At 41.8% G+C, this 25,723-nt stretch overlaps 1 protein-coding gene across 2 annotated transcripts in view; it reads right to left on the bottom strand.

Moving 5' to 3' along the window:
• LONRF2 (LON peptidase N-terminal domain and ring finger 2) overlaps positions 1–17,917 on the bottom strand; it is an 86,333-nt gene extending 68,416 nt beyond the window's left edge. For both annotated transcript variants that reach the window (XM_049696072.1, XM_004277749.3), the window contains exons 1-2: positions 17,145–17,917; positions 5,122–5,240 (exon numbers count right to left, since the gene is read on the bottom strand). In XM_049696072.1, the coding sequence (XP_049552029.1) occupies positions 5,122–5,240; positions 17,145–17,820 (795 nt within the window). In that variant the 5' untranslated portion in view covers positions 17,821–17,917. The remainder of the gene's footprint in view (positions 1–5,121; positions 5,241–17,144) is intronic.
• Positions 17,918–25,723: the final 7,806 nt, after the last annotated feature.

The following is a 25,723-nucleotide window of genomic DNA, read 5'->3' as shown; positions in this document are numbered from 1 at the left end:
AATGTTCAAAGTAGTCACTTTGAACCTTTGTATTTTTGTGGTATCAAATGTCTTCTCTTTTACTCATAATTTTATTTATTTGAGTTATCTCTTTCTTCCCTAGTCTAGCTAAGGGTTTGTCAATTTTAACTTTTCAAGAAACCAAATCTTAGCTTTGTTCATCTTTTATGTTGTCTTTCTCGTCTCAATTTCATTTATTCCTGCTCTTTTTTACTTCCTTCTGCTAACTTAGTTTGTTCTTTAGGTTCTTGAGATTTAAGGCTGTTGTTTTCTTTTATTTTTTTAAAGCATTAGTATCTATTTATTTATTTATATTTATTTATTTTTGGCTGTGTTGGGTCTTAATTGCTGCATGCAGGCTTTCTGTAGTTGAGTGAGCGGGGGCTACTCTTCATTGCGGTGGCTTCTCTTGTTGAGGAGCATGGGCTCTAGGCACGAGGATTTCAGTAGTTGTGGCACGCAGGCTCAGGAGTTGTGGCTCTCAGGCTCTAGAGTGCAGGCTCAGCAGTCCTGGCGCACGGGCTTAGTTGCTCTGTGGCATGTGGGATCTTCCTGGACAAGGGCTCGAACCCATGTCCCCTGCATTGGCAGGCGGATTCTTAACCACCGCGCCACCAAGGAAGTCCCAGAGATTGTTTATTTTAGATCTTACTTTTTTCTTAATGTAAAAGTTTATTGCTACAACTTCCTTGTTAGAACTGCTTTTGCTGCATCCCATACATTTTGGTATGCTGTGCTTCCACTTTGGTTTGTCTCTGGGTATTTTTCTATTTTCCTTTCGATATCTTCTTTGGCTCAGTGGTTGCTCACAAGCCTGTTGCTTAATTCCTATGTATTTGTGACTTTTCTAGCTTTCCTCCTATTATGTATTTCTAGTTTCATACCATTGTGTCTGGAAAAGATACTGGATAAAATTCCAATCATCTTAAAATTATTAAGACTTGCTTTGTGACCTAGCATGTGATCTATCATGGAGAATGTTGTGTGTCCTTGAAAACATATATTTTGCTGCTGTTTGTTGGAATGTTCTGTATATGTCTATTCGACTCATTTGATCCAGTAGTCCATGATTCCTTATTCAAGTTCAAGTCCATTATTTCCTTATTGATTTTCCATCTGCATGACCTGGCTTCAGGGGATCATCTAAACTCCCCTTCACCTAAAGTTGGCTGTGAGGGTACCAGCTGGGTAGGGGTGCACTGGCACCATCTCTATGCAGATCTGCCAGCTGAGTTCAACACTGGCAAAGACCATGGGGACACTCAGCAGCTGAGACTGCCAGCATCCCATGGGTACCTGCAATGGCAGCGGCAGCTAGGGCTGCTGGGGTCCTCCTCTTCCTCTCTTCTATGTGTGGGGGGATGTTCCAGCTGAGGGGATCCCTCTGTGGTACCAGGCCTGAGGCACTTGCATTCAGAGCAGAGCAGGAGTCACAAGCTCAGTGGCAGGCAGAACTACCGTGGCCCCTGTGGCCTGGGACACAGGCTCACTTGCTGCGATGATGGAGTCCGTATCTGAGGTGCAAGTGTGTGTACATCACCCATGGAAGCGGGGTCTGGGTCCCCCTGCAGTGATTTGTATTTAAGGGGGTCAAGAGGGGGCAAGATGCAGCAGCAGCAAAGCCCAGGGATAACAGGGCACAGAGGTGTCCCAGTTGAGGAGGAAGGGATGGAGCACAGAGCAACAGCTGCACAGTCTGGTGACAGAGAGTCAAAGTCCCAACTGAGGACCCAGGGGGCGGGGCACAGAGCAGCAGCTGCATGGTCCCGTGATGGCAGAGTAGCAGATGCATAGACCCTAACTCACTTAGGCCCCAGGGGGAAGGGCACAGCGCAGAGGCAGCTCTGATTCCCACAGGTGGTGAGGCCCTGTGGCACCCTAATCCTCGTGAGTGGGGCACAGCAGCAACCTGGGTTCCTGAAAGCAGGTCTCACCACAGTGAGAGCTCCAGCACTGGGAAGGAGATCCTGGGGAAGGATCCTGGGCAGCTCCATCATCTGGGTTCAGGATTGGTGAAGACTGTAAACGTCCTTGGAAGCAAAGGCTGCAGAGGTCCATGGTGGTGACAAGGATTGCTGAGGTCCTCCTGTTCTTCTTTCCCCATGGGGTGAAATCCCTCTGAGGGTATATTTCTACAGACTTTTAAGTCTGTATCTTTGCATTTAAAATTGATTCCTGTAGGCAGACACCATGTAGTTAGTTGGTCCTTGCTTTGGTCTATTTGTGGTGCACTTCATCACTTCCTTTATATTTGAGTTACAATTTACTGTTTTCTTTCAGACTTGAAAAATTCCTTTAGCATTTCTTGTAGTACACATCTGCTGGCAACAAAGACATGTTTCCTAAAAATGTCTTTATTTCAGCTTCATTTTAAAGATATATTTTTACTGGATATAGACCTTTGGTTGAAAGGTTTCTTCTTTGGGCACTTTGAATATGCTATTCCAATGTTAACTGGCTTCCACAGTTTCTGATGATCTGTCATTAATGATCTTATTATCTTCCTGTATGTCGTTTTTCTCACTTCATGTCATTTTTCTCCTGGTGCATTCAAGAATTTCTTTTTGCCTTTGGATTACTGAGAGGCAGTCATTATGATGTGTCAGGGAGTGTATTTATTTGTATTTATTTTGCTTTGGGGTCATTAAGCTTCTTAGATCTGAAATTAATATTTTCTATTAAATTTGGAAAGCTTTCAGCCCTTATTTCTTCAAAAATTGTTCTGCCATTTTCTAGCTTCTCCTTCTGGGATTCCAATTACACATATGTTGTACCATATGTTTCTAAGTTTCATTTTTCTTTAAACTTTTGTTTCTGTTCTTTGGATTGTGTAATTTCTATCACTCTATCCTCAGTTTCACAGATTATTTTGCCGTGTGTAATGTGCTATTGAGCTTATATAGCAATCTTTTATTTCAGCATTTGTATTTTTCAGCTCTAGTATTTCCATTTTTTATAGTTTCAATTTCTCCCTTGGGACTGTCTATTAATTCCAAGACACCACACTTTCCTTCAATTCTTTGGACATAATTTCATTTAATTCTCTAAACTTACTTATAATAGCTGCTTTGAAGTCTTTCTCTGCTAAATGCAACTTCTGGGCCCACAGGAAGACAATTTTTATTGACTATCTTCTATCCCGAGTAAAGGTCAACAATTCCTCTTCCTCTGCATGTCTAGTATTTTTGGTTAACACTGGATATTTTACATAACATGTTGTATCAACTCTGCATTTTGTTGTATTCGTCTGAGGATTACTAGGTTTTGTTTTAGGAGGCAGTTAACTTTCCTGGATTCAGCTGCATCAACTTATCACTTGCTGGGTTATATTTCTGAATATGGACAAATGATTTGCTAGTACTGGCCCATCTCTATTTGCACCAAAAGCTTGGACTCAGTATCAGCCATGGCGGCTTGCTTGAAAGGATGGCTTTGCTTGGGTAAAACACCTGCTGCACCAGCCCCGCCTGAAGCTTCCATCTCAGCTTAACCACAGTTGGCCGACGTATCCTCCCTCCAGTCCTCTGAATTCACCTTCCAATGGCACCTCCTCTAGCTGCAATGGTAACCTGGAAATGAACTTTTGTCCTTTACTATCTTAAAGTGATTATCAAGGCTGCACTTCTGCTGGAGTTGCTCTTCACTAGACATATATCAAGAACTGAGATTCACAGATTTACAATAAACCCTGAAAATAAAACCAAAATCCCAAAGGCTAGAGATCCATTTGCTGCCTCTCTGACATGTAACTTTGTAGTAATTAAGTCTGTCTTTTGTCAGAGACACACTGCCAGGTTGTTAGCACAAAGATCAATACCGTGGAGAAGAATCTAGCTTCAAAGGGCAACATAGGTCTACTGTCAATCAGAAATACTAGACTTGTAATTCACAGTCCTTAAGGCTCAATCACTACTGATAGAAATTACCTCAGAAGAATAAAAGATCAAGGGATCAGAGAAAAAGTATCAGAAATACGAGTAGGGAATGTATTTAGTGAAGCAAACAAGCAGCAAAATGAATTTCCGGGCTTGGTCCAACAAACGTTGGCTTCCCATTCTTGGACTCATCCCCACACCCATCTTAATACTCAATCTAATATGAAAACATTTTGTTTTAAAGGATGACTGGTTGGATGAATGGATGGAAGGAAGAAAGGAAGAGCAAGCTACATCCCTGTCTATTAACCTGGGTTAATGTTTCTTCAGTGTTTCTAAAACAAAGATGATTAAAAAGCAATACAGCAGGAGAAAAAAATATTTTTATTAGATAATAGAGAATGCTATAGGCATTAATCTCATCACAAGTTCTTTAAAACGTTAAAATCTCTTAAGCGGTTTAAAATTCAAAAATTCATGAAAAAAGTTACAACTTTTATTCTTTGACTCCTTAAAGACCTCAAGGACAACTTAAGCTACTGTTATTAGGTTAGCAAACCTTATTTCGTGTCACTAGAGGAAGTAATATCAGACCTTTCCAACCAAGACATAGAGATTAAAATTATTACAAAATAAATACATACAAAACATTCACCCTTTTACTAACACCATTTATATGCACCATGCATATTAGGGCCCAACTGCTAATCACTATTATTATGATTATAATAATAATATAGTATCTTCCTACTTAAACTGTAATTTTAAACATTTCCTCTTTATTCACCAATTCATAAAATTCTATTAGTTTGTTTATATATTTGTTCAGTGCCTAAGGCATATTATTCAGCTAATCATCTACTAATAGTAATCTAAATTAGTGTTTCCTATCCAGATCCAGTTGGAAACTTGGTCTTTTAAACTGAATTGGTTTATTATGAAGTGGATTGCTACATTTAGACTATCTACAATTTGAGGGAAATGTACTCTGTCCGTAGGTACTAATCACAATGATCTTACTTTATTCTTCAGAAAATCCCATACACAGGTAACTATGTTCAATATCCTGTGACAAACCATAATGGAAAAGAATATGAAAAAGAATGTATATACGTGTAACTGAATCACTTTGCTGGATGGCAGAAATTACCACAACGCTGTAAATCAACTATACTTCAATAGAATTTTTTAAAATCCCATAAATTTACATTTATTATCTCCAAAGCCAACCTATACAAACAAATACCTTAGGCAGGAGAGGTTCATTCTGACAAACTGCACTGGCGTCCCGCAGAGCCTGTTCATAGTTCTTCACGGATAAATACAGCTCTGCTCGCAGCAGCAATAACGAATTATCACCAGGAGCTGAAAGGCATGAGGAATGGAAATAAATAAAACTGACTGCATTTTTTAAAAATGATCTTTAAGTCATTAAAAATATTAAATTAGAAAACAAACATAAAGGTAAAATAAATAACACCTCCTCTAATCATAGGTAGAGTTCCGTAGTTTGATAAGTGTATTTTACATAGCTTTTCTCAGGAAATCAGAAAGAGAATGAGTAAGGTTTCAAAATGCACCAGGAAAAACAGACTGCTACACACACACTAGCTGCAACATCATCTCTATTGAGTAGATGCTGAATCATCTTAATGTTATAACTAGGTATTTAAAAAGAAAAGATTTAGAATAATTTTCTTGAAAGTACACAAGGAAATTCACGCTTAAAGACAGAAAAGTAAAACATAATTTGTTTTTCTATGCAACTGAGCGGGTGCAGATTCGTACCCATGATATGTTCAGGTAAGTGGGAAAAGAAGGGAAAACAAGTCTTCCTTTTCCCTAGATTCTTCAAACGGAAGAGATCTTGAGAATTACAGTGCTCATATGCTACTAAGGACCTAAGAACAGCTTACAGAGAAGCTAACAGTGCTCTCACTGTGAAGTGATGACAGCGTATGAAGTTGTTGATTAGGCAGGGTACCATGGAAACGTGACAAAGCCGGAGCTCAAGAAAGCAGAACCACCATGGCCATGTTTCTAGGCTGCTGGACAGAGTTCACTCTACCCATACTCACTGTAGTCTTTGAAATAGGGCTGAAGTGTGCATTTTAGTTCATCGATAAAATTCTGGGCACCTAAAATGTGTTCTCATCTCTCCACTTAAGACGCATTTTTGACCTGCTCCAAATCCTTGATCTTGACCTTTTTCTCAAAGTAACCACTTGGTACTTTCCAAAGGCTACCACATCTCCTCTTTGTTTACAGAGTTAACTGGTCAAAGGTGCAGGCAAGGCACGGGGAGCAGGTATTAATTATGTTACTGCTACAAATGTATAATATAGAGAAGGTATGACAAGGAAAAAAGTGGGAAAAGGGAAAAGTAACAGCAGGAATGGAGGAGCCAAACAAGAAAAGCTGAATTTTTTAAAAAGACACTGACAGGCTGGAGCAGAGATTAACAACTTTTTCTGTAAAAGGCCAGACATTAAATATTTTAGGCTTTGCAGGGAAAGAGGTCAACTTGAGGGTATTATGCAGGTATTTGTACAACAAGAGAGAAAACAAATATTTATACCTTTTTTATTGACAAACTGCAAAATATAGTAATTTAGTTATTTTTTTGTAGTATAGGTCTACTAATTAGAAAAATGGAATTCTCTTAGAGAAGACAACATTTTCCTCAATTCAGGTTCAAAGTTAGTGCTCCCTGTCATCAAAATTGATTGAAAATGTTCACCTATTGATCTGTAATGAGATTTTACATATTCACCTTTGAGAAGGCACACAGGTACTATGGAATACTGATGTCAATCCACACGCATATAATTTTAAATTGAGCATTTCACTGCCTGGAAAGTGTTTATAGAATTCTATTAGATTCTTTTTTTTTTTTTTTTTTTCTGGTATGCGGGCCTCTCACTGTTGTGGCCTCTCCCGTTGCGGAGCACAGGCTCCGGACGCGCAGGCTCCGCGGCCGTGGCTCACAGGCCCAGCCGCTCCGCGGCATGTGGGATCTTCCCGGACCGGGGCACGAACCCGTGTCCCCTGCAGCGGCAGGCGGACTCTCAACCACTGCACCACCAGGGAAACCCTCTATTAGATTCTTCTCATGATATCTGCCCCTTTAGTATGTCAATATACACTAAATATAATCGCAGATTAATCATTTTCAACTGAATATTAGATGAAAGTGCCTCAGTTGCATGGTTGAATGCATTTTGAAATACAGAAATCTTCTTTGGAGACTTTTGGAAATCTAAAACAAACAAAACAAAACAAAACCGCCACTGGAAGTACAGTGTGAGCTTGGGAAACATACCTACTAAGGCATTAAAACAAACGAGTATTAAATTTCACAGAATGCTCTTTCAGCATCTATTACATGCAGTATATCTCCTCCCTGTTATTACAGTGAACCACGTTGAAAGATTTGTCTAACGCTGAATTATCCTTACATTCCTTGGATAAGCCCTCCTTCCTGACCTTAACCCTTATTACACTGCTGGATTCAAAATATTACTAAGAGGTTTAATTAAGGTTTGCACATCTATGTACATGTCAGACCAGTCTATAAATTTTTTTCCCGTGCAAGCTTTACCTGATAACATTAACAAGATTATTCTAACCCTACAAAATGAGATGGAAATCTTTCCAAACTTTTTTATGAGCTATCGATAAAATAAGATGGGAGTTAATCTTCCTTGAAAGTTTGTTAGATCTTGCTTGACAGTAGTGCCTCTGTTCAGAAGAAAATCCCTGAGTTCAATTTCTTTAATGGTTTTTGGTCCATATCAGTATTTTACTTCTCCCTGGATCAATTCTGGTAATTTATAGTTCCCTTAAAATTGTTCTTTTCGTATCGATTTTAAGATCTGTTGTATTTATATCTGCAGTTATACTTTCCTTCATTCCTGATGCTACTTGTGCTTTGCATTTGTCTTCATCGCACTTGCCAAACATGTCTGTTTTACCAGTTTTATAATAAACCAGCTTCTCACTTGTTAACGGGCTCAATTTTTCCTGTTTCACTAATTTTTCTGTTTTTCCACTATTTTGTTGCTTATACTTTGTGTTAGCTCAATTGATGGTGAGTTTCCTGAGTGAAAAACACATTTCATTTACATTTATTTTTAATCTTTTTCTAATGCGTTTAAGCCTCCACTCCTCAGATTATAAAGGCTGCTTTTACAGAAGTCCGAGGGCAATAAAATTCACTTCCCATCTAGATGTTGAATGAATCGAACTATTTTCTTTGCTGGGTTCTAGCATTTGACAACCCATTTATGAAGCCAGCACTTCATAATTTAACCTATTAAAACATTTAAAATAGATCTCAACACATTTTCTAAGCATCAAGCCTTAAGCTTAATAATACTCAGAATTTATTGAGGAATCGCTCAAAAATGAATGGAAGAAGAAAAACAATTTTAAATGTTTTGTGTAGAGAAGGTAAATGGAAGAAAAATGTTTCCTCCAAAAAAACTAACACAAAATTTCAGAGAGTTTACCAATTAACCCCTGTACAGGCAAAAGATTCAGAAGAGGACAGCCTGAGAACAGGCCTTGTGAGAAGAGAAGACAGATTGTAGTTTGTGTTTAGGGCTGATCAAAGGCTGTTCTCCTCCAATTGCCACCCAGGGCCACTATGGTGCTAGGAGTTGGGGTTACTGCTGGACAGTCTGTCCAGTGAGTGGGCAGTGGAGAGAAGTAGAGACCTATACAAGTGCTACTTTAAAAGGGTTGAATGAAGTGACACAAAGCAATGACAACTGGGTAGTGTTCCCGATGAATAGAAGGAATGAATAGCAATCTCCTCAAAGGTTATTTGTTCAAACTAATGTAGGACTTACAAAGTCAAGTCCATAAATCTTGAGTGTACATCTTGAACTTTACATATGTTACACCCATGTAATCACCACCATGGTCATTTCCAGGATCTACGAAGGTTCCCTTGGGCACTTTCCCAGTTAGGACACCTCTCCAAAAGGTCACCACCAGTCTGACGTCTATCACCACGGATTACTTTAGCCTATTTTTGAACTTCTTATACATGGAGTTATATAAATGGAATGGACCCTTGTATCTTTCACTCAGTATCATTCTGTGAGATTCATCCATATTATTGTAGGTCTCAGTGGTCTTTTTAAAAAATAAACTTTTGTGTAATATTATTTTGTGCATTTTACACAAAATACTCTGAATTGATTTACTTACTCTACTGGAGGGCTGTTTCTCAAATGTTTCTGGCACATATAAATAAAGCTGACACATTCTTGCATGTGTCTCCTGGTGGACATGACATTCATTTCTATTCGGTATATACTCAGGAGTGGAAACACTGTGTCAGAGGTTGTATATATGCTTAGCTTTAGTAGGTACTCCCAAACATTTAACCTCTACCAAGTGACATTTCCACCAGCAACATAAGAGTTCCAATTCCTTCAAATACTTGCCCAAACTATGTAAATGTTTAACCATGTAAATGGTTAAACTTTCATTTTAACCATTCTGGCGGGTATGTAGTAAGATCTTATTTTAGTTTCAATTTGCATTTGATCACCAATTATGTTGGGCACCCTTTCATATGTTTATTGCCCTTTTGAGACCTACTTTTGTAAAGCATCTGTTGAAGTCTTTGCCTATTTTTTGGACAGACTTTGTTTTTGAACCATAGGCATTCTATCAATATTCTGGACTTGCATTCTCAGTAAGACACATATTACATATACACACCACCTTTTCACTCTTTTAGGGGGTCTCTAAGGAACAAAAAGTTCTTCATTTTAATCAAATCAAATTTATTTTTTCTTTTATCATCCTTTTAGTGCCTTATTCAAGAAAAAATTGCCTGTCCCAAGTTCATATTCTCCTATGATTTCTTTTAGAAATCTAATTGTAATTTCAATGTATGAGGTAAGTGTCCAGGTTCATTTTTTTCCATATGAATAAGCAACTGACTCAGACTATTTAAAATACTTCTTTCCCCAGTGAATTCCACTGGCATCTTTGTAGTAAATCAAGTGTCAGTTTCTGTGTGTCTATCCTTGGGCCAATACAACTCTTAATCACTGCAACATCACAGTACGTCTTGATACTTTATAAACTCTCCAGCTCTGTTATTTTTCTTCAGTACTGCCTTGGTCATTCATCAATTTCCACCAAAACCATTGGCTGAGACTTCCAAATTGCATTGAGTCTACAGTTCCATCTGTAGAGTACAGATATCTTATTGATACCCAGACTTGCAAGTCATGAAAATAAAATCTTTCCATTTATTTAAGTCCACTTTAATTTCCCCCAGAAATGTTTTGTATTTTCAGTGTAGAGGTTGTGAACATCCTTCAGATATTTCAGGATTTATTCCAAGAAATTTTTTGTTCAATGGGTTGTTTCCAAATTCTGTTTTCTATTTGTTCTTTACTAAGTATTTATAATTATCATTGGTCTTTCTATATTGACCCAATATTCAACACTCTTGATAATTCACTTATAATTTATAATAGTCCAAATATTATTCTGGAGTCTCTAGGTACTCCCACACATGATCTACAAATAATAACTGTTTTATTTTTCCAGTTTTGATGCTCTTTTATTTTCTCCTCATTACACTCACTAGAATCTTTAGTACAATGTTGAGTGGCAGTGATGACAGTGAACAACCCTGTCACCTAGTGAATGGGGAAATATTCAATATTTAATTAGGATGGTTTCTACAGATATTCTTTAACATATTAAGAATGTTTCCTTTTATTCCTAGTTTCCTGGGAGATTTTAACAGACATACGATTTTTCTCCTTTATTCTGTACATGTGGTTGATTTACAATGAACAAAGTAACATTCTACTTGATCATGATGTATTGTTCTTTAAGTTTATTACCAGATTCAATTTGCTAATATTTTGTTTGGGATTTTTGTACCAATGCTCATAAGAAATATCGGACAGTATTTTTCCTTTCTTACAACTGACGTTTGCGCTCACCTTTCTTTCCTCCTTTCTACTTCCTTGGGATTCGATTTGCTTTTCTTCCTCTAGTATCTTGAAATAGAAGCCTGGAGATCACTGATTTTCAACTTTCCTTTTGTAGTACAGACATTTAAAGCAATAAATTTCCCTCTAAGCATTGTTGCAATGACATCCCATAGTTTTACATACAGGCATACATGAGCGAGATTGTGGGTTCAGTTCCAGACCATCACAATAAAGCAAGTCACACATTTTTTTGGTTTCCAGAGCACATAAAAGTTTTGTTTACACTATATTATAGTCTATCAAGTGTGCAATAGCAGTATCTAAAAAAAACAATGTGTATAACTTAATTTAAAAATACTTTACTGTTGGGCTTCCCTGGTGGCGCAGTGGTTGAGAGTCCGCCTGCCGATGCCAGGGACGCGGGTTTGTGCCCCAGTCCGGGAAGATCCCACATGCCGCGGAGCGACTGGGCCCGTGAGCCATGGCCGCTGAGCCTGCGCTCCGCAACGGGAGAGGCCACAGCAGTGAGAGGCCCGCGTCCCGCAAAAAAAAAAAAACAAAAAAACAAAAAAAAACTTTACTGTTAAAAAACATGCTAACCATCAACTGAGCCTCAAGCAAGCCATCACCTTTTTGCTGGTGGAGGGTCTTGCCTTGATGCTGATGGCTGCTGGTTGATGAGGGTGGCGGCTGCTGGAAGTTGAGGTGTCTGTGGCAATTTCTTAAAATGAAACAATGAAGCATATGCCACAGTGACTGACTCCTCCTTTCATAAGCAATTTCTCACAGCATGCACTGCTGTTTCACAGCATTTTACCCACGGCAGAATGTCTTTCAAAACTGGCATCAATCTTCTCAAACCCTGCTGCTGCTTCATAAACTAAGTTTACATAATAGTCTAAGTCCTCTGTTATCGGTTCAACAATCTTCACAGCATCTTCACCAGCAGATTCCATATCAAGAAATCACTTTTTTTTTTTCTTTTTGCAGTACATGGGCCTCTCTCACTGTTGTGGCCTCTCCCGTTGCGGAGCACAGGCTCCGGACGCACAGGCTCAGCGGCCATGGCTCACAGGCCCAGCCGCTCCGCGGCATGTGGGATCTTCCCAGACCGGGGCATGAACCCGTGTCCCCTGCATCGGCAGGCAGACTCTCAACCACTGCGCCACCAGGGAAGCCCAAGAAATCACCTTCTTTGCTCATCCTTAAGAAGCAACTCACCTACTAGTTTTATCCTGAGATGGCAGGAATTCAGTCACACCTTCTGGTTCCACTTCTAATTCTAGTTCTCTTGCTGTCTCCACCACATCTGCAGTGACTTCCTCCATGAAGTCTTGAACCCCTCAAAGTCATCCATGAGGGTTGGAGTCAACTTCTTCCAAACTCCTGTGAATGTTGACATTTGTACCTCTTCTCATGAATCACGAATGTTCTTAACAGCACCTAGAATCGTGAGTCCTTTCCAGAAGATTTTCAATTTCCTTTGCCCAGATCCACCTGAGGAGTCACTTTATCTGGCAGCTATAGCCTTACGAAATGTATTTCTTCAATAGTAAGACTTGAAAGTTGAAATTACTCCTTGATCCTTGGGCTGCAGAATGGGTATTGTGTTAGCTGGCATGAAAACAACATTAATCTCTTTGTACATCTCCATCAGAGCTCTTGGGTGACCAGGTGCATTGTCAATGAGCAGTAATAGTTTGAAAGGAATCTTTTTTCTGAGCAGCAGGTACCCACAGTGGGCTTAAGATATTCAGTAAACCATGTTGTAAACAGATGTGTTGTCGTCCAGAGTTTGTTGTTTCACTTATAGACCACAGGCAGAGTAAATGTAGCATAATTCTTAAGGACCCTAGGATTTTCAGAATGGTAAAGGAGCACTGGATTCAACTTAAAATCCCCAGCTGCATTAGCCCATAAAAAGAGAGGCAGCCAGTCCTTTAAAGCTTTGAAGACAGGCATTGACTTCTCCTCTCTAGCTATGAAAGTCCTAAATGGCACCTCCTTCTAATAGAAGGGTACTTCGTCTACATTGAAAATCTGTTGTTTGGTGTAGCCATCTTCATTAATGATCTTGGCTAGACCTTCTGGATAACTTGCTGCAGCTTCTACATCAACACTTCACCTTGCACTTTTATGTTATGGAGACAGCTTCTTTCCTTAAACCTCATGAACCAAACTCTGCTAGCTTCAGAGTTTTCTTCTGCAGCTTCCTTACCTCTCAGTCTTCATAGAATTAAAGAGAGTTAGGGCCTTGCTCTGGATTAGGCTTTGGCTTTAGGCAATGTTGAGGCCGGTGTGCTCTATCCAGACCACTATAACGCTCTGCATATCAGCAATAAGGCTGTTTCACTTTATCATTCATGTGTTCACTGTAGTAGCTCTTTTAATATCCTTCAAGAACTCTTCCTTTGCATTCACAGCTTGGCTAGGTGTTTGGCACAAGAGGCCAAGCTTTTGCCCTGTCTCAGCTTTCAACATGCTTTCCTCATTAAGCTTAAATATTTCTACCTTCTGATTTAAAGTGAGATGCATGACTCTTCCTTTCACTTGAACACTTAGAGGCCATTTTAGGGTTCTTAATTGGCCTAATTTCAATACTGTTATGTGTCAGAGAACAGGAAGTCCCGAGGAGAGGGAAAGAGTTTGAAATAATCAATATTCTCTTATATTTTTTCATGTATTTACTCTGTCTAGTGATCTTCATTCCTTCCTTTAGTTCCATGCTACCATCTGCACCATTTTCCTTTAACCTGAAGAATTCCGCTCAGTACTTCACGCAACTGTGATGGCAATAAAAGTCCTTCCTATTATTTACCTGCATTTAAGCATCTTAATTTTGCCTTCATTTCTGACAGATATTTTTCATCGGGGTAAAGAATGCCAGGTAGGTTTTTTTCCCCCTCTTTCATCACTTTCAAGATGTTACTCCATTATCTTCTAGTTTTAATAATTTTGTTGAAAAGTCAGCTATCAGTCTTATTCTGGCTCCTTTCAAGGAAATATATCCTGCCTTCTCTAAGTGCTTTTAAATGTCTCTTTATGTTTGATTTTCAGTAACTGGGCTGTAAGATACTTAGATACGTTTTGTTTGTTGTGTGAAGTGAATGCTTGTGTTTATCCTGTTGGGCTTACTGAGCCTCTAGGTTCAGTGACTTAAAGTTTCCCATCAGATCTAGAAAATTCTCAGCCATTTTTCCTTCAAATATTTCACTTGCCCCTTCTCCCTCTCTCCTCTTCGGGGGCTCGTATTCCACAGATTTTAGAACTTTTCTCTGTGTTCCCCATTTTTCTTATGCTCTGTTTTTTTCCTCTGTGATTCAGCTTGGATATTGTCTATTGGCTTGTTCCTGAGTGTTCCCATCCTGATTTCGGATGTGTCCAGCCTGTTTTCGAATCCGTCTAATTCTCAACTTCAGATACCGTATTTTCCAGGTCTAGAATACCCATTTGGTTCTTTTTAATAGACAGTTATCTATTGAGTTATCTTTTCACATGCTTATTTCTGTTTTAACATACAGTTATTTTGAATTCCACCCGCAACTTATTGGCCAAAATTAGTCACATGGCTCTACCCAACCACAAGCAGGTGAGGAATGCAATCGTACTTGTTTGGAGAGGGTATAAAGATACAAACATTCGGGCGACAGCATTAATGATTACCACCCTTGGCTACAGTCACAAAATAACTAAGGGTCAGCCTGGGTCTAAACACAGGCATTTCCAAATCCAAATATTTGTAACTTTTTTACTATAACAAAACCTCTCTTGGGAGCTAATTCATTACTAAGTTAACTTTTTCTTATAAATTTTTAAACTAGGGAAACTTGGCTTTCTTTTCCAATCTTTGAGTGGAAAATGGATACTGAATAAAGTTCTCATGATGAATTGACTGCAATAATCCATGTTTTTAAAACTTTTAAATTGAGGTCTAATATATAAATGGAAAATACAATGAACTGTCACAAAGTGAACACACCTGTGCATCCATCGTCTAGGTCAGGGAACAGAACATTACCACTCCCACTCAGGTCCCTCCCATACTTACTCACAATAACATTCCCCTTTTTCTTCCCCAAGGTAATCACTGCCCTTACTTGCTTCTAACATGCCATAGTAATTTTGCCTGTTTGGACTTACAGATAAATATAATCATGTATTAAAAATGCTTTTGAGTCTGGCTTTCAATTAACATTATGTGATTCATCCACACTGTAGTATGTAACTGAAGTTGGCTTATTTTCTTTCTATGTAGTATTCCACAAAGACATCACAATATATTTACTTATTCATTCTGTTCCTTTTGGACATTTGAGTTCCACTTTAGGGCTATCTCTAATGATGTATATACGCTCTTGTACACCCCTGTATACATTTTTTCAGTGCACATATGCTTGTATCTCATTGAAGCTGCTTGGCCAAAGGTCATAATTAACATTTTCAGATACTGCCAAACAATGTACCAGGGGTATAACTATGCAGGCCCATCAGCCGCATACAATAGTCCTCATTTTCTAAATCTTCTCCAAGAGTTGGTATTGTGATCTGTTACATTTCCAGCAATTGTTTTTTAAGGTTCTGTACTTGTGCTGTCTACAACAGTAGCTGTTGGACACATGTGGCTAGTGAAAACGAGAGAGAGGTCTAGGGCAACAAAGGAACTGAGTTATTTTTTATTTTAACTAGTAGAATTTTTAAAAACGGATACTCTTCAGTTAGAGGATAACTTTTAAGTTAATTTGGAACGACACCAACATGAGAATCCACTTTTTCAACTCTAAATTTTAAGAAATCTAAACATAGAGGAAGTACTTCTGATGAAAATTTAGTATCCAAATCGGGGTGGGTAGCAAATGTAAAATACACAATGAATTTCGAAGATTTACTGAGAAAGTAAAAGCTGGATTTTTTTAACATTAAAGATATGTTGAAATAACATTTTGAAGGTATAGGGTTAAAAATATTTTTTAAATGAATTTCAGGGCTTCTCTGGTGGCGCAGTGGTTGAGAGTCCGCCTGCCGATGCAGGGGACGCGGGTTCGTGCCCCGGTCCGGGAAGATCCCACATGCCGCGGAGCGGCTGGGCCCGTGAGCCATGGCTGCTGAGCCTGCGCATCTGGAGCCTGTGCTCCGCAACGGGAGAGGCCACAACAGTGAGAGGCCCGCGTACCGCAAAAAAAAAAAAAAAAAAAAAATGAATTTAACCTGCTACTTTTCACCTTTTTTAAATGGGTTAACAGAAAACGTAAAGTAACATATGTGGCTTACACAGTATTTCTACTGAATAGTGTGGCTCTACACCATATATACTGATACATAAATAATTGAAAACTAAAAAATACACAGCCTGTTAAAGTACGGATATGTTGGTTTCAAATATGGTACCAATTATTTGTTACATAAAGCAATTTAACTGCCCGATTCCAGCAGAGAATCTCCCAATTTGGATACAGGTGTGCCTTCTAAAAGAGAAACCCTTAACCCTAGTTTACAATAAAATGCATAATGCCTAGAGCACACAATAAGACTCTTAGTAACAAAACATTAAACCAAGTCTTCTTGACTACAGATTTAAGTCATGCACACACAACCCTGTTTCAAAACCAGCGAATTCAGAAAACAAATCACCCTCCATCCACACATTCTCCACCCCAAACAACTGTCAATAGAGCATACTCATTCAGAGTCAAACGCAAGGACCAGGACCAAAGTTTGGGCTTCCTTTAAATTATATATTCTTAACAGGTGGTGGCTGGGCGGGAAGCGGCTGGTGCTGGTCACAGACTCTAGTTTAAAAGATAAAATAAACCAGACTACTAGTTAGTATATAACCATCTAAAAAGCTAATCACACCATTACGACATCTAACGGCCTTTGAGAGAGAAGGAAGGTCAGGGCCAAACAGTGGAGTGTAAGAGCATCCTTCCTGGATGCACCAGCAAATCCCCAAATCACAAGGCTATCTTCTTGTGATAGCCCGGGAGTGTTACCTTCTTGTAATACACGAGGGTGTTAGCTATTTGCATTTCCCTGCAAGACGAATTAAAACCCTTGGCCCTCCCCCCACTCCTATACGGCCGAGATAGGGTGAAAAGCAGTGCTGGCCTCACAGGGCGGCTCAGGAAGGCCACGGAGGTCCTGGAAAAGACAGCCCGCAGGTGCAACTGGCCCCTACTCTTCGCCTCACCGCCTCCAGACAGCACAAGAGCCCCGCCGGCCGAACCCAGCTCTCCCGTCCCGGCCCTGCCCCTCAACAGGCGAGCGTGTAGGTGGCCCAGCCCCCGCGCCCGCTTACCGAGGTCCAGGGCCTGGTGGCACCTGAGCAGAGCGGCCTCGGGCTGCTGCTGGCGTTGCAGGATCTGCACCTGGCCCGCCAGCCTGCGCGCCCGGCACTCGGCCGGGAAGCACTTCTCCAGCAGGCCGCTCAGCACCACGTTAACGCGGCGCACCGGCGGCCGGCCCGGCCCCGGCTCAGCGCAGCGCCTGCACACCGTGAGCCCGCACGGCAGCGTCACCGGCTTGTGCAGCAGCCGCTGGCAGCGCGGGCAGTCCAGCAGGTCCCGAGGCGCCGCGGGCACCGAGGCCGACGGCTCCCCGCTCGGCGCCTCCCCGGGGGCGCGGCCCGGCTTCCCCACCGGCGACCGCCGCTCGCGCGGGCCCGGGACGCACGCCAGGCCGCTCGCCAGCTCCCCCAGCTCGTCGGGCCGCAGCGCCCCGAGCCGCGCGGCGCCGCGAAACGCGCCCAGGGCCTCGGGGAGGCGGCCGGCGCGGGCCAGCGCGTCCCCCAGCCGCAGGCATAGGCCGCGGTCGGGCCGCGCCAAGCCGGCCAGCGCGGAGCGGAAGAGCTCGGCCGCCGTCTCGTACTCGCCCGCGCGGAAGGCCTCATCGCCCTTCTCCACCCGCTGGGCGAGCGGCTCCCCGCAGTCGCAGCCACGACAGGGGGGCGGCGGCGGGACTGGCTCGGGGCTCATCACCGCGGGGCTGCGGCGACTAGGGCCGAAGGGAAGAACGGAGAAGGGAGGATGCTCGCTGCCTGGGCCCGGCGACTGCAGCGCGGGCGCCGCCTTCGCCGAGAGCCACGCGCGTCTGTGGGTGGGCGGTGCGCGGCGGGCCCCGCGACCACCGCCGGGGGCGGGCGCGGGGTGGGGCCGCGTCTCCCACGCGGCGTGGGCGGGGCGGGCACGGTGGGTGCGGCCGAGCCCCGGCCCGCGAGGAACGCCCTCCTAGCTACCCTGGCTTAGGCAGCCGGGCCGCAGGCGGGAAGGCGGCGACCCCTCCACGTTCGTTCGGCGTCTCCGCAAACCCTCTCCCTCCTCGCCCCGGGCGGCCCCGCGCGCGCGTCTGCGTGCGCGCTCGTCTCCACGCGCCCTCGTCCCGCGCGTTCTCTGCCCGCCCCGCGCAGCTCCTTGGCCGTCCGCTGCCGCCCCCGCGCCTGCAGCAGGTGTCTTCAGCCCGCCGTGCCCCCTTCTCCCCGCACCGAGTGCCAGCCTAGCTCCAAGGCCTGGGCAAGCCCACCTGCGGTTGTGGTTGAAAAGAGAACCGATAAATAAGTACCAGGGATGTAAGGTGCAGCATGATGACTATAGCTAACGCTGCTGTACCATATATGGGGAAGTTGTTAAGAGAGCAAATCCTAAGAGTTCTCATCCAAGGAGAAAATTTGTTTTTTCTTTTTTTCCTTTCTTTCTTGCATCTATATGAAAAGATGGAAGGTAGCTGAACCTATTGTAAACAATTCAACCATATATGTAAATCAAACCATCATGCTGTATGCCTTAAACCTATATAATGATGTATGTCAATTATTTTTAATATAACTGGAGAAAGAGACAGACAGAACTGAGGGAACGTTACCCAGCACACCACTGTAACCCTGGCTTTGACTTAGGAAATTGTGTTAAATGACCAGGAAGCCTGAAGTGGGCGCTGATCGGATCTCATGAGTAAGCTTTTCTTAACGGAACTCTAGATGTTAGAGACATTTTAGTGCTCTAATATAGACAGAACTCTAACATAGCATGTGAGGAAATACCAGACTAAGTACTGGAAAGGATTTGAGACATGGAAAATTGTATTATGTCCTTGATAGGAAAGTAGAGATAGAATTTCTAAAACTGTCTCCTACAGTGCAGTACTACAGAGAGAAGTTGCTGGAAGGAGGGAATTAAAAACTACACATAACCTGCTCTTCTCTCCCTAGTGCTCTGCCATCTGTTTCATGCTATGTATTTGAATGCGATAAAATGCATTATAGTATTCCAAAATCCGTACTGTTCATTATTTCAAGTCGAAATGTCTTCATTCTAAATTTGTGAAGTTTTTCTACATCTAAAATTGGCTAAAGAAAATATAAGATACTCCCATCAAATCTGGCTTGGAAGAAGGGAAATGCCTCATTAAGTGAGGTGAGAAAATTGTAGATGAGTCCGTAAAGCGGAAACGGAGACAACTTTGGCCAGCCTCCTAGTCCCATGATAAAGAAACATGCAGAGCAAATCCCCCTGCCACCCCCTCCATCTGCCACCTCCCACCTTTCCATGAATGATTTTTCTCCTCAGCTTTCTATTTTGACTGATAACGGTTGTAGTCAAACTAGGTTTTGATCTGTTCCTCATTACTGAATGGGTCCAAACTCTCTTTTACATCACTCTTTGGGTTTTCATCTGCTCTCTTTATGTAGTAATTCACTTGGATTTGAAGGTTGGTTATCCAACAAATTCACCACCAACAACCGGGAAGCTGCCGGGGGTTGGAGGGCAGCTTTTGAGTAGTTAAAATTGTTGCAACAGACTCTACACTAAGGACTATGAAACCTTATGATCTCGGATCTTATTTGTTCTTTTAGACAAATTTCTAGCAAAAGAACAGAAAGGAGACGCTGTTCGGAGGTATGCCTGCTGAGAGCAAGAAGTGTATAAAGTAAAAATATCAATATATTGTGAGATTTATAACATGCAGAAATAAAGTACGTGACAGAAATAGCACAAAGGCCAGTATAGGAAAAACAGAGGGCTACAAAGTTCTAATACTGCATGTGAGATGGTGTAGTCACTTGAAGGAATATTGTAGTGAGCTAAAGATACATACTCCAAACCCTAAAGCAGCCACCTAGATAACACAATATTTATAGTTGAACGTCCAGATAACTGGAATTATTCTACAAAAATAAAGTCTATTAACCCAAAAGAATGAAGAAAAAGAGGAGAAGAGGGAATAAAAACAGAGATGAATAGAAAACAAAGAGCAAGATGGTAGGCTGAAACTCAACCATATCAATCCATGTTAATTAAATATTAATGGTCGAACCACTATAATTAAAAGGCAACACTGTCAAATTGTATATAAAAGGAAGGTCCAAATATACGCTGCTTCCAAAACAAAGATACATATAAGTAAAAGGTAAAAGTTAAATAAGAAGATACAAATAAGTTAAAGGTAAAAGGATACAAAAAGTTGTTTCATCTTAACCCTTATCAAAATAAGGGGATAGTGACTACACTGATATCTGACCAAGGAGATTTCATAGCCAAGAATATTACTAGGAGAAAAGATGGCCATTTCATAGTGATAAAGGGGTCAATTGGTCAAGAGGACATAACAATCCTAAACAAGCATGTGCCTAATAATGGAGCTTCAAAATGTACGGGGTGGGCTTCCCTGGTGGTGCAGTGGTTAAGATTCTGCCTGCCAATGCAGGGGACGTGGGTTCAATCCACACGTGGATCCAGGAAGATCCCACATGCCGCAGAGCAACTAAGTCCATGCACAACAACTACTGAGCCTGTGCTCTAGAGCCCATGAGCCACAACTACTGAGCCCATATGCCACAACTACTAAAGCTTGTGCATTCTAAGGGCCCATGTGCTGCAACTACTGAGCCTGTGTGCTGCAACTACTAAAGCCTGCGCTCCACAGCAAGCCCTCCAGAGTGGTTATTTTTTGATAGTAATGATGATGAGAATAATGATAATGCTGTATTCAATGAATGCATCCTTCTGTTTCTGACAGGCGCACTGAGTAACAGTATTTTGGAAGGTCTCATGGTATTTATTTATCAACCTCAAAGTGAAAAGTAAAACCAAAATATTCTACTTCCGTTATTAAATTCTAGAGCTTTATTATTTACTAAAGCATCTAAGATCTTTTAGCTCTTAAGTACATTTTTAGCCTGTATCACCTCCTGGACACTAAGATTTGAGGACACATCAGTAGGTTTTGTAGCATAACATCCCATCTTGGTACCTTGTACTGGGTGGGCCAAAAGGTTTGGTTTTTTCTGTAAGATGGCTCTAGACGCACTTAGCTGTCTTTAACTTCATTCAAAACAATTTTGTTAGATTGAATGTGCCAGCTGTCATATCAGCGTGCATTTTAAAAAGACATCAAAATTGGTGAATTTTTGTGTAGCCATTTTAATATTGAAGATGGAAGAAAAAAGGCAACATTCTCGGCATATTATGCTTTATTATTTCAAGAAAGGTAAAAACGCAACTGAAATGCACAAAAAGACTTGTGCAGTGTATGGAGAAGGTGCTGTGACTGATCGAATGTGTCAAAAGTGGTTTGCAAAATTCGTGCTGGGGATTTCTCGCTGGACAATGCTCCATGGTTGGGTAGAACAGTTGAAGTGGATAGCAGTCAATACGAAACAATAATTGAAAACAATCAACGTTATACCACGCAGGAGATAGCCGACATACTTAAAATGTCCAAATCAAGCACTGAAAATCATTTGCACCAGCTTGTTGTGTGAGTCGCTTCGATGTTTGGGTTCCACATAAGTGAATAAAACCTTCTTGACCATATTTCTGCAGCAATTCTCTACTGAAATGTAATGAAAACGTTCTGTTTTTAAAACAAATTGTGACAGGCGATGAAAAGTGGATACTGTACAACAATGTGGAATGGAAGAGATCACGGGGCAAGCGAAATGAAGCACCACCAACCACACCAAAGGCCAGTCTTCATCCAAAGAAGGTGATGTTGTCTATATGGTGGGGTTGGAAGGGGGTCCTGTATTATGAGCTCCTTCAGGAAAACCAAACGATTAATTCCAACAAGTACTGCTCCCAATTAGACCAACTGAAAGCGGCACTCGATGAAAAGGGTCCAGAATTAGTCAACAGAAAACGCATAATCTTCCATCAGGATAATGCAAGACTGCATGTTTCTTTGATGACCAGGCAAAAAACTGTCACAGCTTGGCCGGGAAGTTCTGATTCATCCGCCATATTCACCAGACATTGCACCTTTGGATTTCCATTTATTTCGGTCTTTACAAAATTCTCTTAATGGAAAAAATTTCAACTTCCTGGAAGACTATAAAAGGCACCTGGAACAGTTCTTTGCTCAAAAAGATGAAAAGTTTTGGGAAGATGGAATTATGAAGTTGCCTGAAAAATGGCAGAAGGTAGTGGAACAAAAGGGTGAATACGTTGTTCAATAAAGTTCTTGGTGAAAATGAAAAATGTGTTTTCTATTTTTACTTAAAAAACCGAAGGCACATTTTGGCCCACCCAATATTATTATTCCTACAGGAAAAAACTAGGGAACACACAAGGATGAAGTAATTAATCATACGCCAAGACAGGGAAGGAACCAAAATGAAATGTTTGGGATTTGGAAACCCCCCTACTCACTGATAAACTCTGATGCCAGCCCTTGATGGGCACTGAGGATGCTTGTTCCTTATTTTCACAATTATACTCACACTACACTTATATTGAGAAAACATGGTAATGCTCAAATGAGTAGGACTCTCTAAGTATTATAAATGATGGATGAGGAATTCCTATAGGTGAAGTGAAACTGTAGGAAACATCACTGATCCCTGTGCCTATATACTGGCCTTTGTCAGACAGTTTTTAAAAATCAGGCACAGACTCCTCAGGATTCATGGGGATAAAGATAAACTATGGGAAACATTCCAGCCGTCTGTGACATAGATGCACAGTGAGCAGGCGATGGCGTGCATTTCTGTAGAAAATGACCATCAGTCAGTCTACCAGCTTGGAACTTGTTGCCAAAAGCGGAAACAAGCCATCGTTAGTGTTAATGGAGGCGCTGGCTGACAGGTAATGAGGCTATCGATCAGACAAAAGCTCTGTGGCCCTTTCTCCCCTTGGAACTCCCCGAACTGGGCATGTGCAGCATTACAGTGGAAATTTCCCTCAACAAATCCTTTCCACCATGTCCTGGTAAATCTTCACCAAGTGGTCCTCAAATATATAACTTAGTTTCATAGATCATCTAGCTGTTGATTTCCACTGTCCAGAATCATCTGGTGAAAAGACAAGCGCGTAGGCTAAAAAGAAACTGGACATAAAACAACCCCATCCATTCTGCATTATCTGCATTCATAGCTCTTCTGGGGCCACTACCCATTTCTTAGGCTCCGCCACTATACACCTTCCTGCTCTTCACGTGTGGCTGTAAAGGACTGTACCCACCAAGGCCTCCCCAGGTGACTGCGTTCACATGCGGATTCCCACCTACATTTTCAATGACATTTTCCATCAATACGGGGAAGGCAGAATCAACAGGATGTTGTGGCTTCCCTGCATAGGACAATTATCTCGGGCAATAAGGGTTGAAGGCTGTCACTGAAGCGTGTACATGATAACGGGGGGAGCAAAAAAAATCAACGTATAGAGCACAAAGCTCTCAAGGAAGGAGAATGCCAGTGGGTCACATAGAAACAAAGCATACATTTTGTATCTGTTTGCCGAGAATGGAAGCTGTAGGCTTCCTGAAATCAACCTAAGTTACACATAGATATAGATGAATGGACTGTGTATTGTTACAAAGAAACAACAAAATGGAATCACTTGTGCTAAGCCCCACATCAGCAAACCAAACTTAATACCTAACCTAATTACAGTTACAGCCTCCCCCAGGAATATAGTCTTAACCCAGCGGTCCTCAACCTTTTTGGCACCAGGGACCGGTTTCATGGAAGACAGTTTTTTCACGGACCGGGGAGGGGGGGATGGTTTCAGGATGATTCAAGCGCATTACATTTATTGTGCACTTTATTTCTATTACTGTTACATTGTAGCATATAATGAAATAAGTATACAACTCACCGTAATGCTGACAGGAGGCGGAGCTCAGGCGGTAACGCGAGCGATGGGGAGCGGCTGTAAATACAGAAGAAGCTTCGCTCGCTCACCTGCCACTCACCTCCTGCTGTGTGGCCCGGTTCCTAACAGGCTATGGACTGGTACCGTTCCGTGGCCCAGGGGTTGGGGACCCCGTCTTAACCGGTCAGTATGGAAATTTCTTGTCAGCACCACTGAGGCAATCTACCACACAGGTCCCTTCTGTCCCCTATAGGTAGCTTACCTAAGCCTGAAGCAATCTACTCTTTTCCTCCTTTTGCTTATAAAAGCCTTCCATTTTGTACAGCTCCTCAGAACTCCTCTCTACTTGCCAGATGGGATGCTGCCCAGTTCATGAATCGTTTAATAAAGCCAATTAGACCTTTAAATTTTACTCGGTTAAATTTTTGTTTGTTAACAGTGTGTACAGGTAGACACACAAGCGCATACACAGAAAACTGTCACACCCAAAGCCTTTTCTGCATATCTTGATTTTACTATATTTTCTGAATATTAAGCAGGAAAACCTTTCTGTAGAATAATTAACTTACCTGCAAGTTTGAGCAGTTGTGGAATAGAAAACTTGCTAATGAACGCTATTCACCTGGGTTTTGTTGATGCTGGACAGGAATAGAGAAGATTTCTTTTTCTGAAACTCCCACCAACGTCCCAAGGAGTGTTTTCAGGCTGACAGTTGCTGGTGAGGACAGCCCTTGGCAAACACAACAGCCGCCCTGGGCCCACAGCAGGTCCCCATTCCCCTCAGAACAAGGCATACAGAGTTGGCTGGATTCGCTCCAACTATCACTGAGGCAAGTTCCAGCAAGAGTAAAACTGGGTGACATCATACAAAGACCTAAGCAAGGGGTTCCAGTCTTTTACTAAGAATTATCTCCTGGAAGGGAAGCTGTCCGTTTGTTTTTAGAGCTTATGATTTAATAAAATAGACAAAATTTCCATTTCCCTGGCTCAGAGATTTTTGGCAACCTCTCCGTAGACTTAGTTTGATTTCCTATCCTCTACCTGCTCTTCAGCAGAGCAAATCTGACCATGTACATCCTGGGCCTAATTTCAGACGAGTACTGTTTTGTAACCACCTTCATTGCAGCTTCTAAGACCACCTTGGTGAGCTTCCCTGTGTACACAAAGGGAACCTGGGTTTAGCGGGCACTAGAATAGGAGACAGCGCCCCCTGGAGGAAACTGGTGAACAAAGCTGGCAGAGAAACTGCTACAACCTGATGGCTTATGAGTCAGCAGTGGCCCAAGGACCCCCTTAACTTGTGCACCTTTGATGTTCCCAACTGTAAACTGGGTATTCTCACTTCTGCTATCCTGTTCATCTTCTTACCCTTGGAAGTTCAGGTCAGAGGTCGTCCACACTTCCCTCCTCAGAAAGCACTTTCGATTTATCCAAAATTTTATGTGTTTTCATATTTGGCTATTTTTAAGATCAGTGAGAGATACCATCAACGGGAATGCCAAAATTGTGAAACATCAGAAAGTAAATTAAAATGAATCATGAGGTTTCATGCAGATATGCTGGGGGAGAAGGGAACAGGTTGTCAGTTCTTTCTTCCCAGGAAAAAACCCTGATGTCCTGGGGTTTCCCAGCCCTCCTGGCCTGGGCAGGGTAACCACACCTTTTTATGGGGTGGGCCCTGGCTCAGAAGACTACAGCTTTTGGTCATAATTACCTAATATCTAACCAACTGAAGACTAGAGAATATACAGCTGCTATTTTTATTATCATCCTTCTAGTTTCCAAATAATTT

Source organism: Orcinus orca, chromosome 13 (assembly GCF_937001465.1).
Source record: "Orcinus orca chromosome 13, mOrcOrc1.1, whole genome shotgun sequence".
In the NCBI taxonomy this organism is placed as follows: domain Eukaryota; kingdom Metazoa; phylum Chordata; class Mammalia; order Artiodactyla; family Delphinidae; genus Orcinus; species Orcinus orca.
The sequence above is the reverse complement of the archived record's forward strand: the minus strand, read 5'-3'. Positions and strand labels throughout refer to the sequence as shown.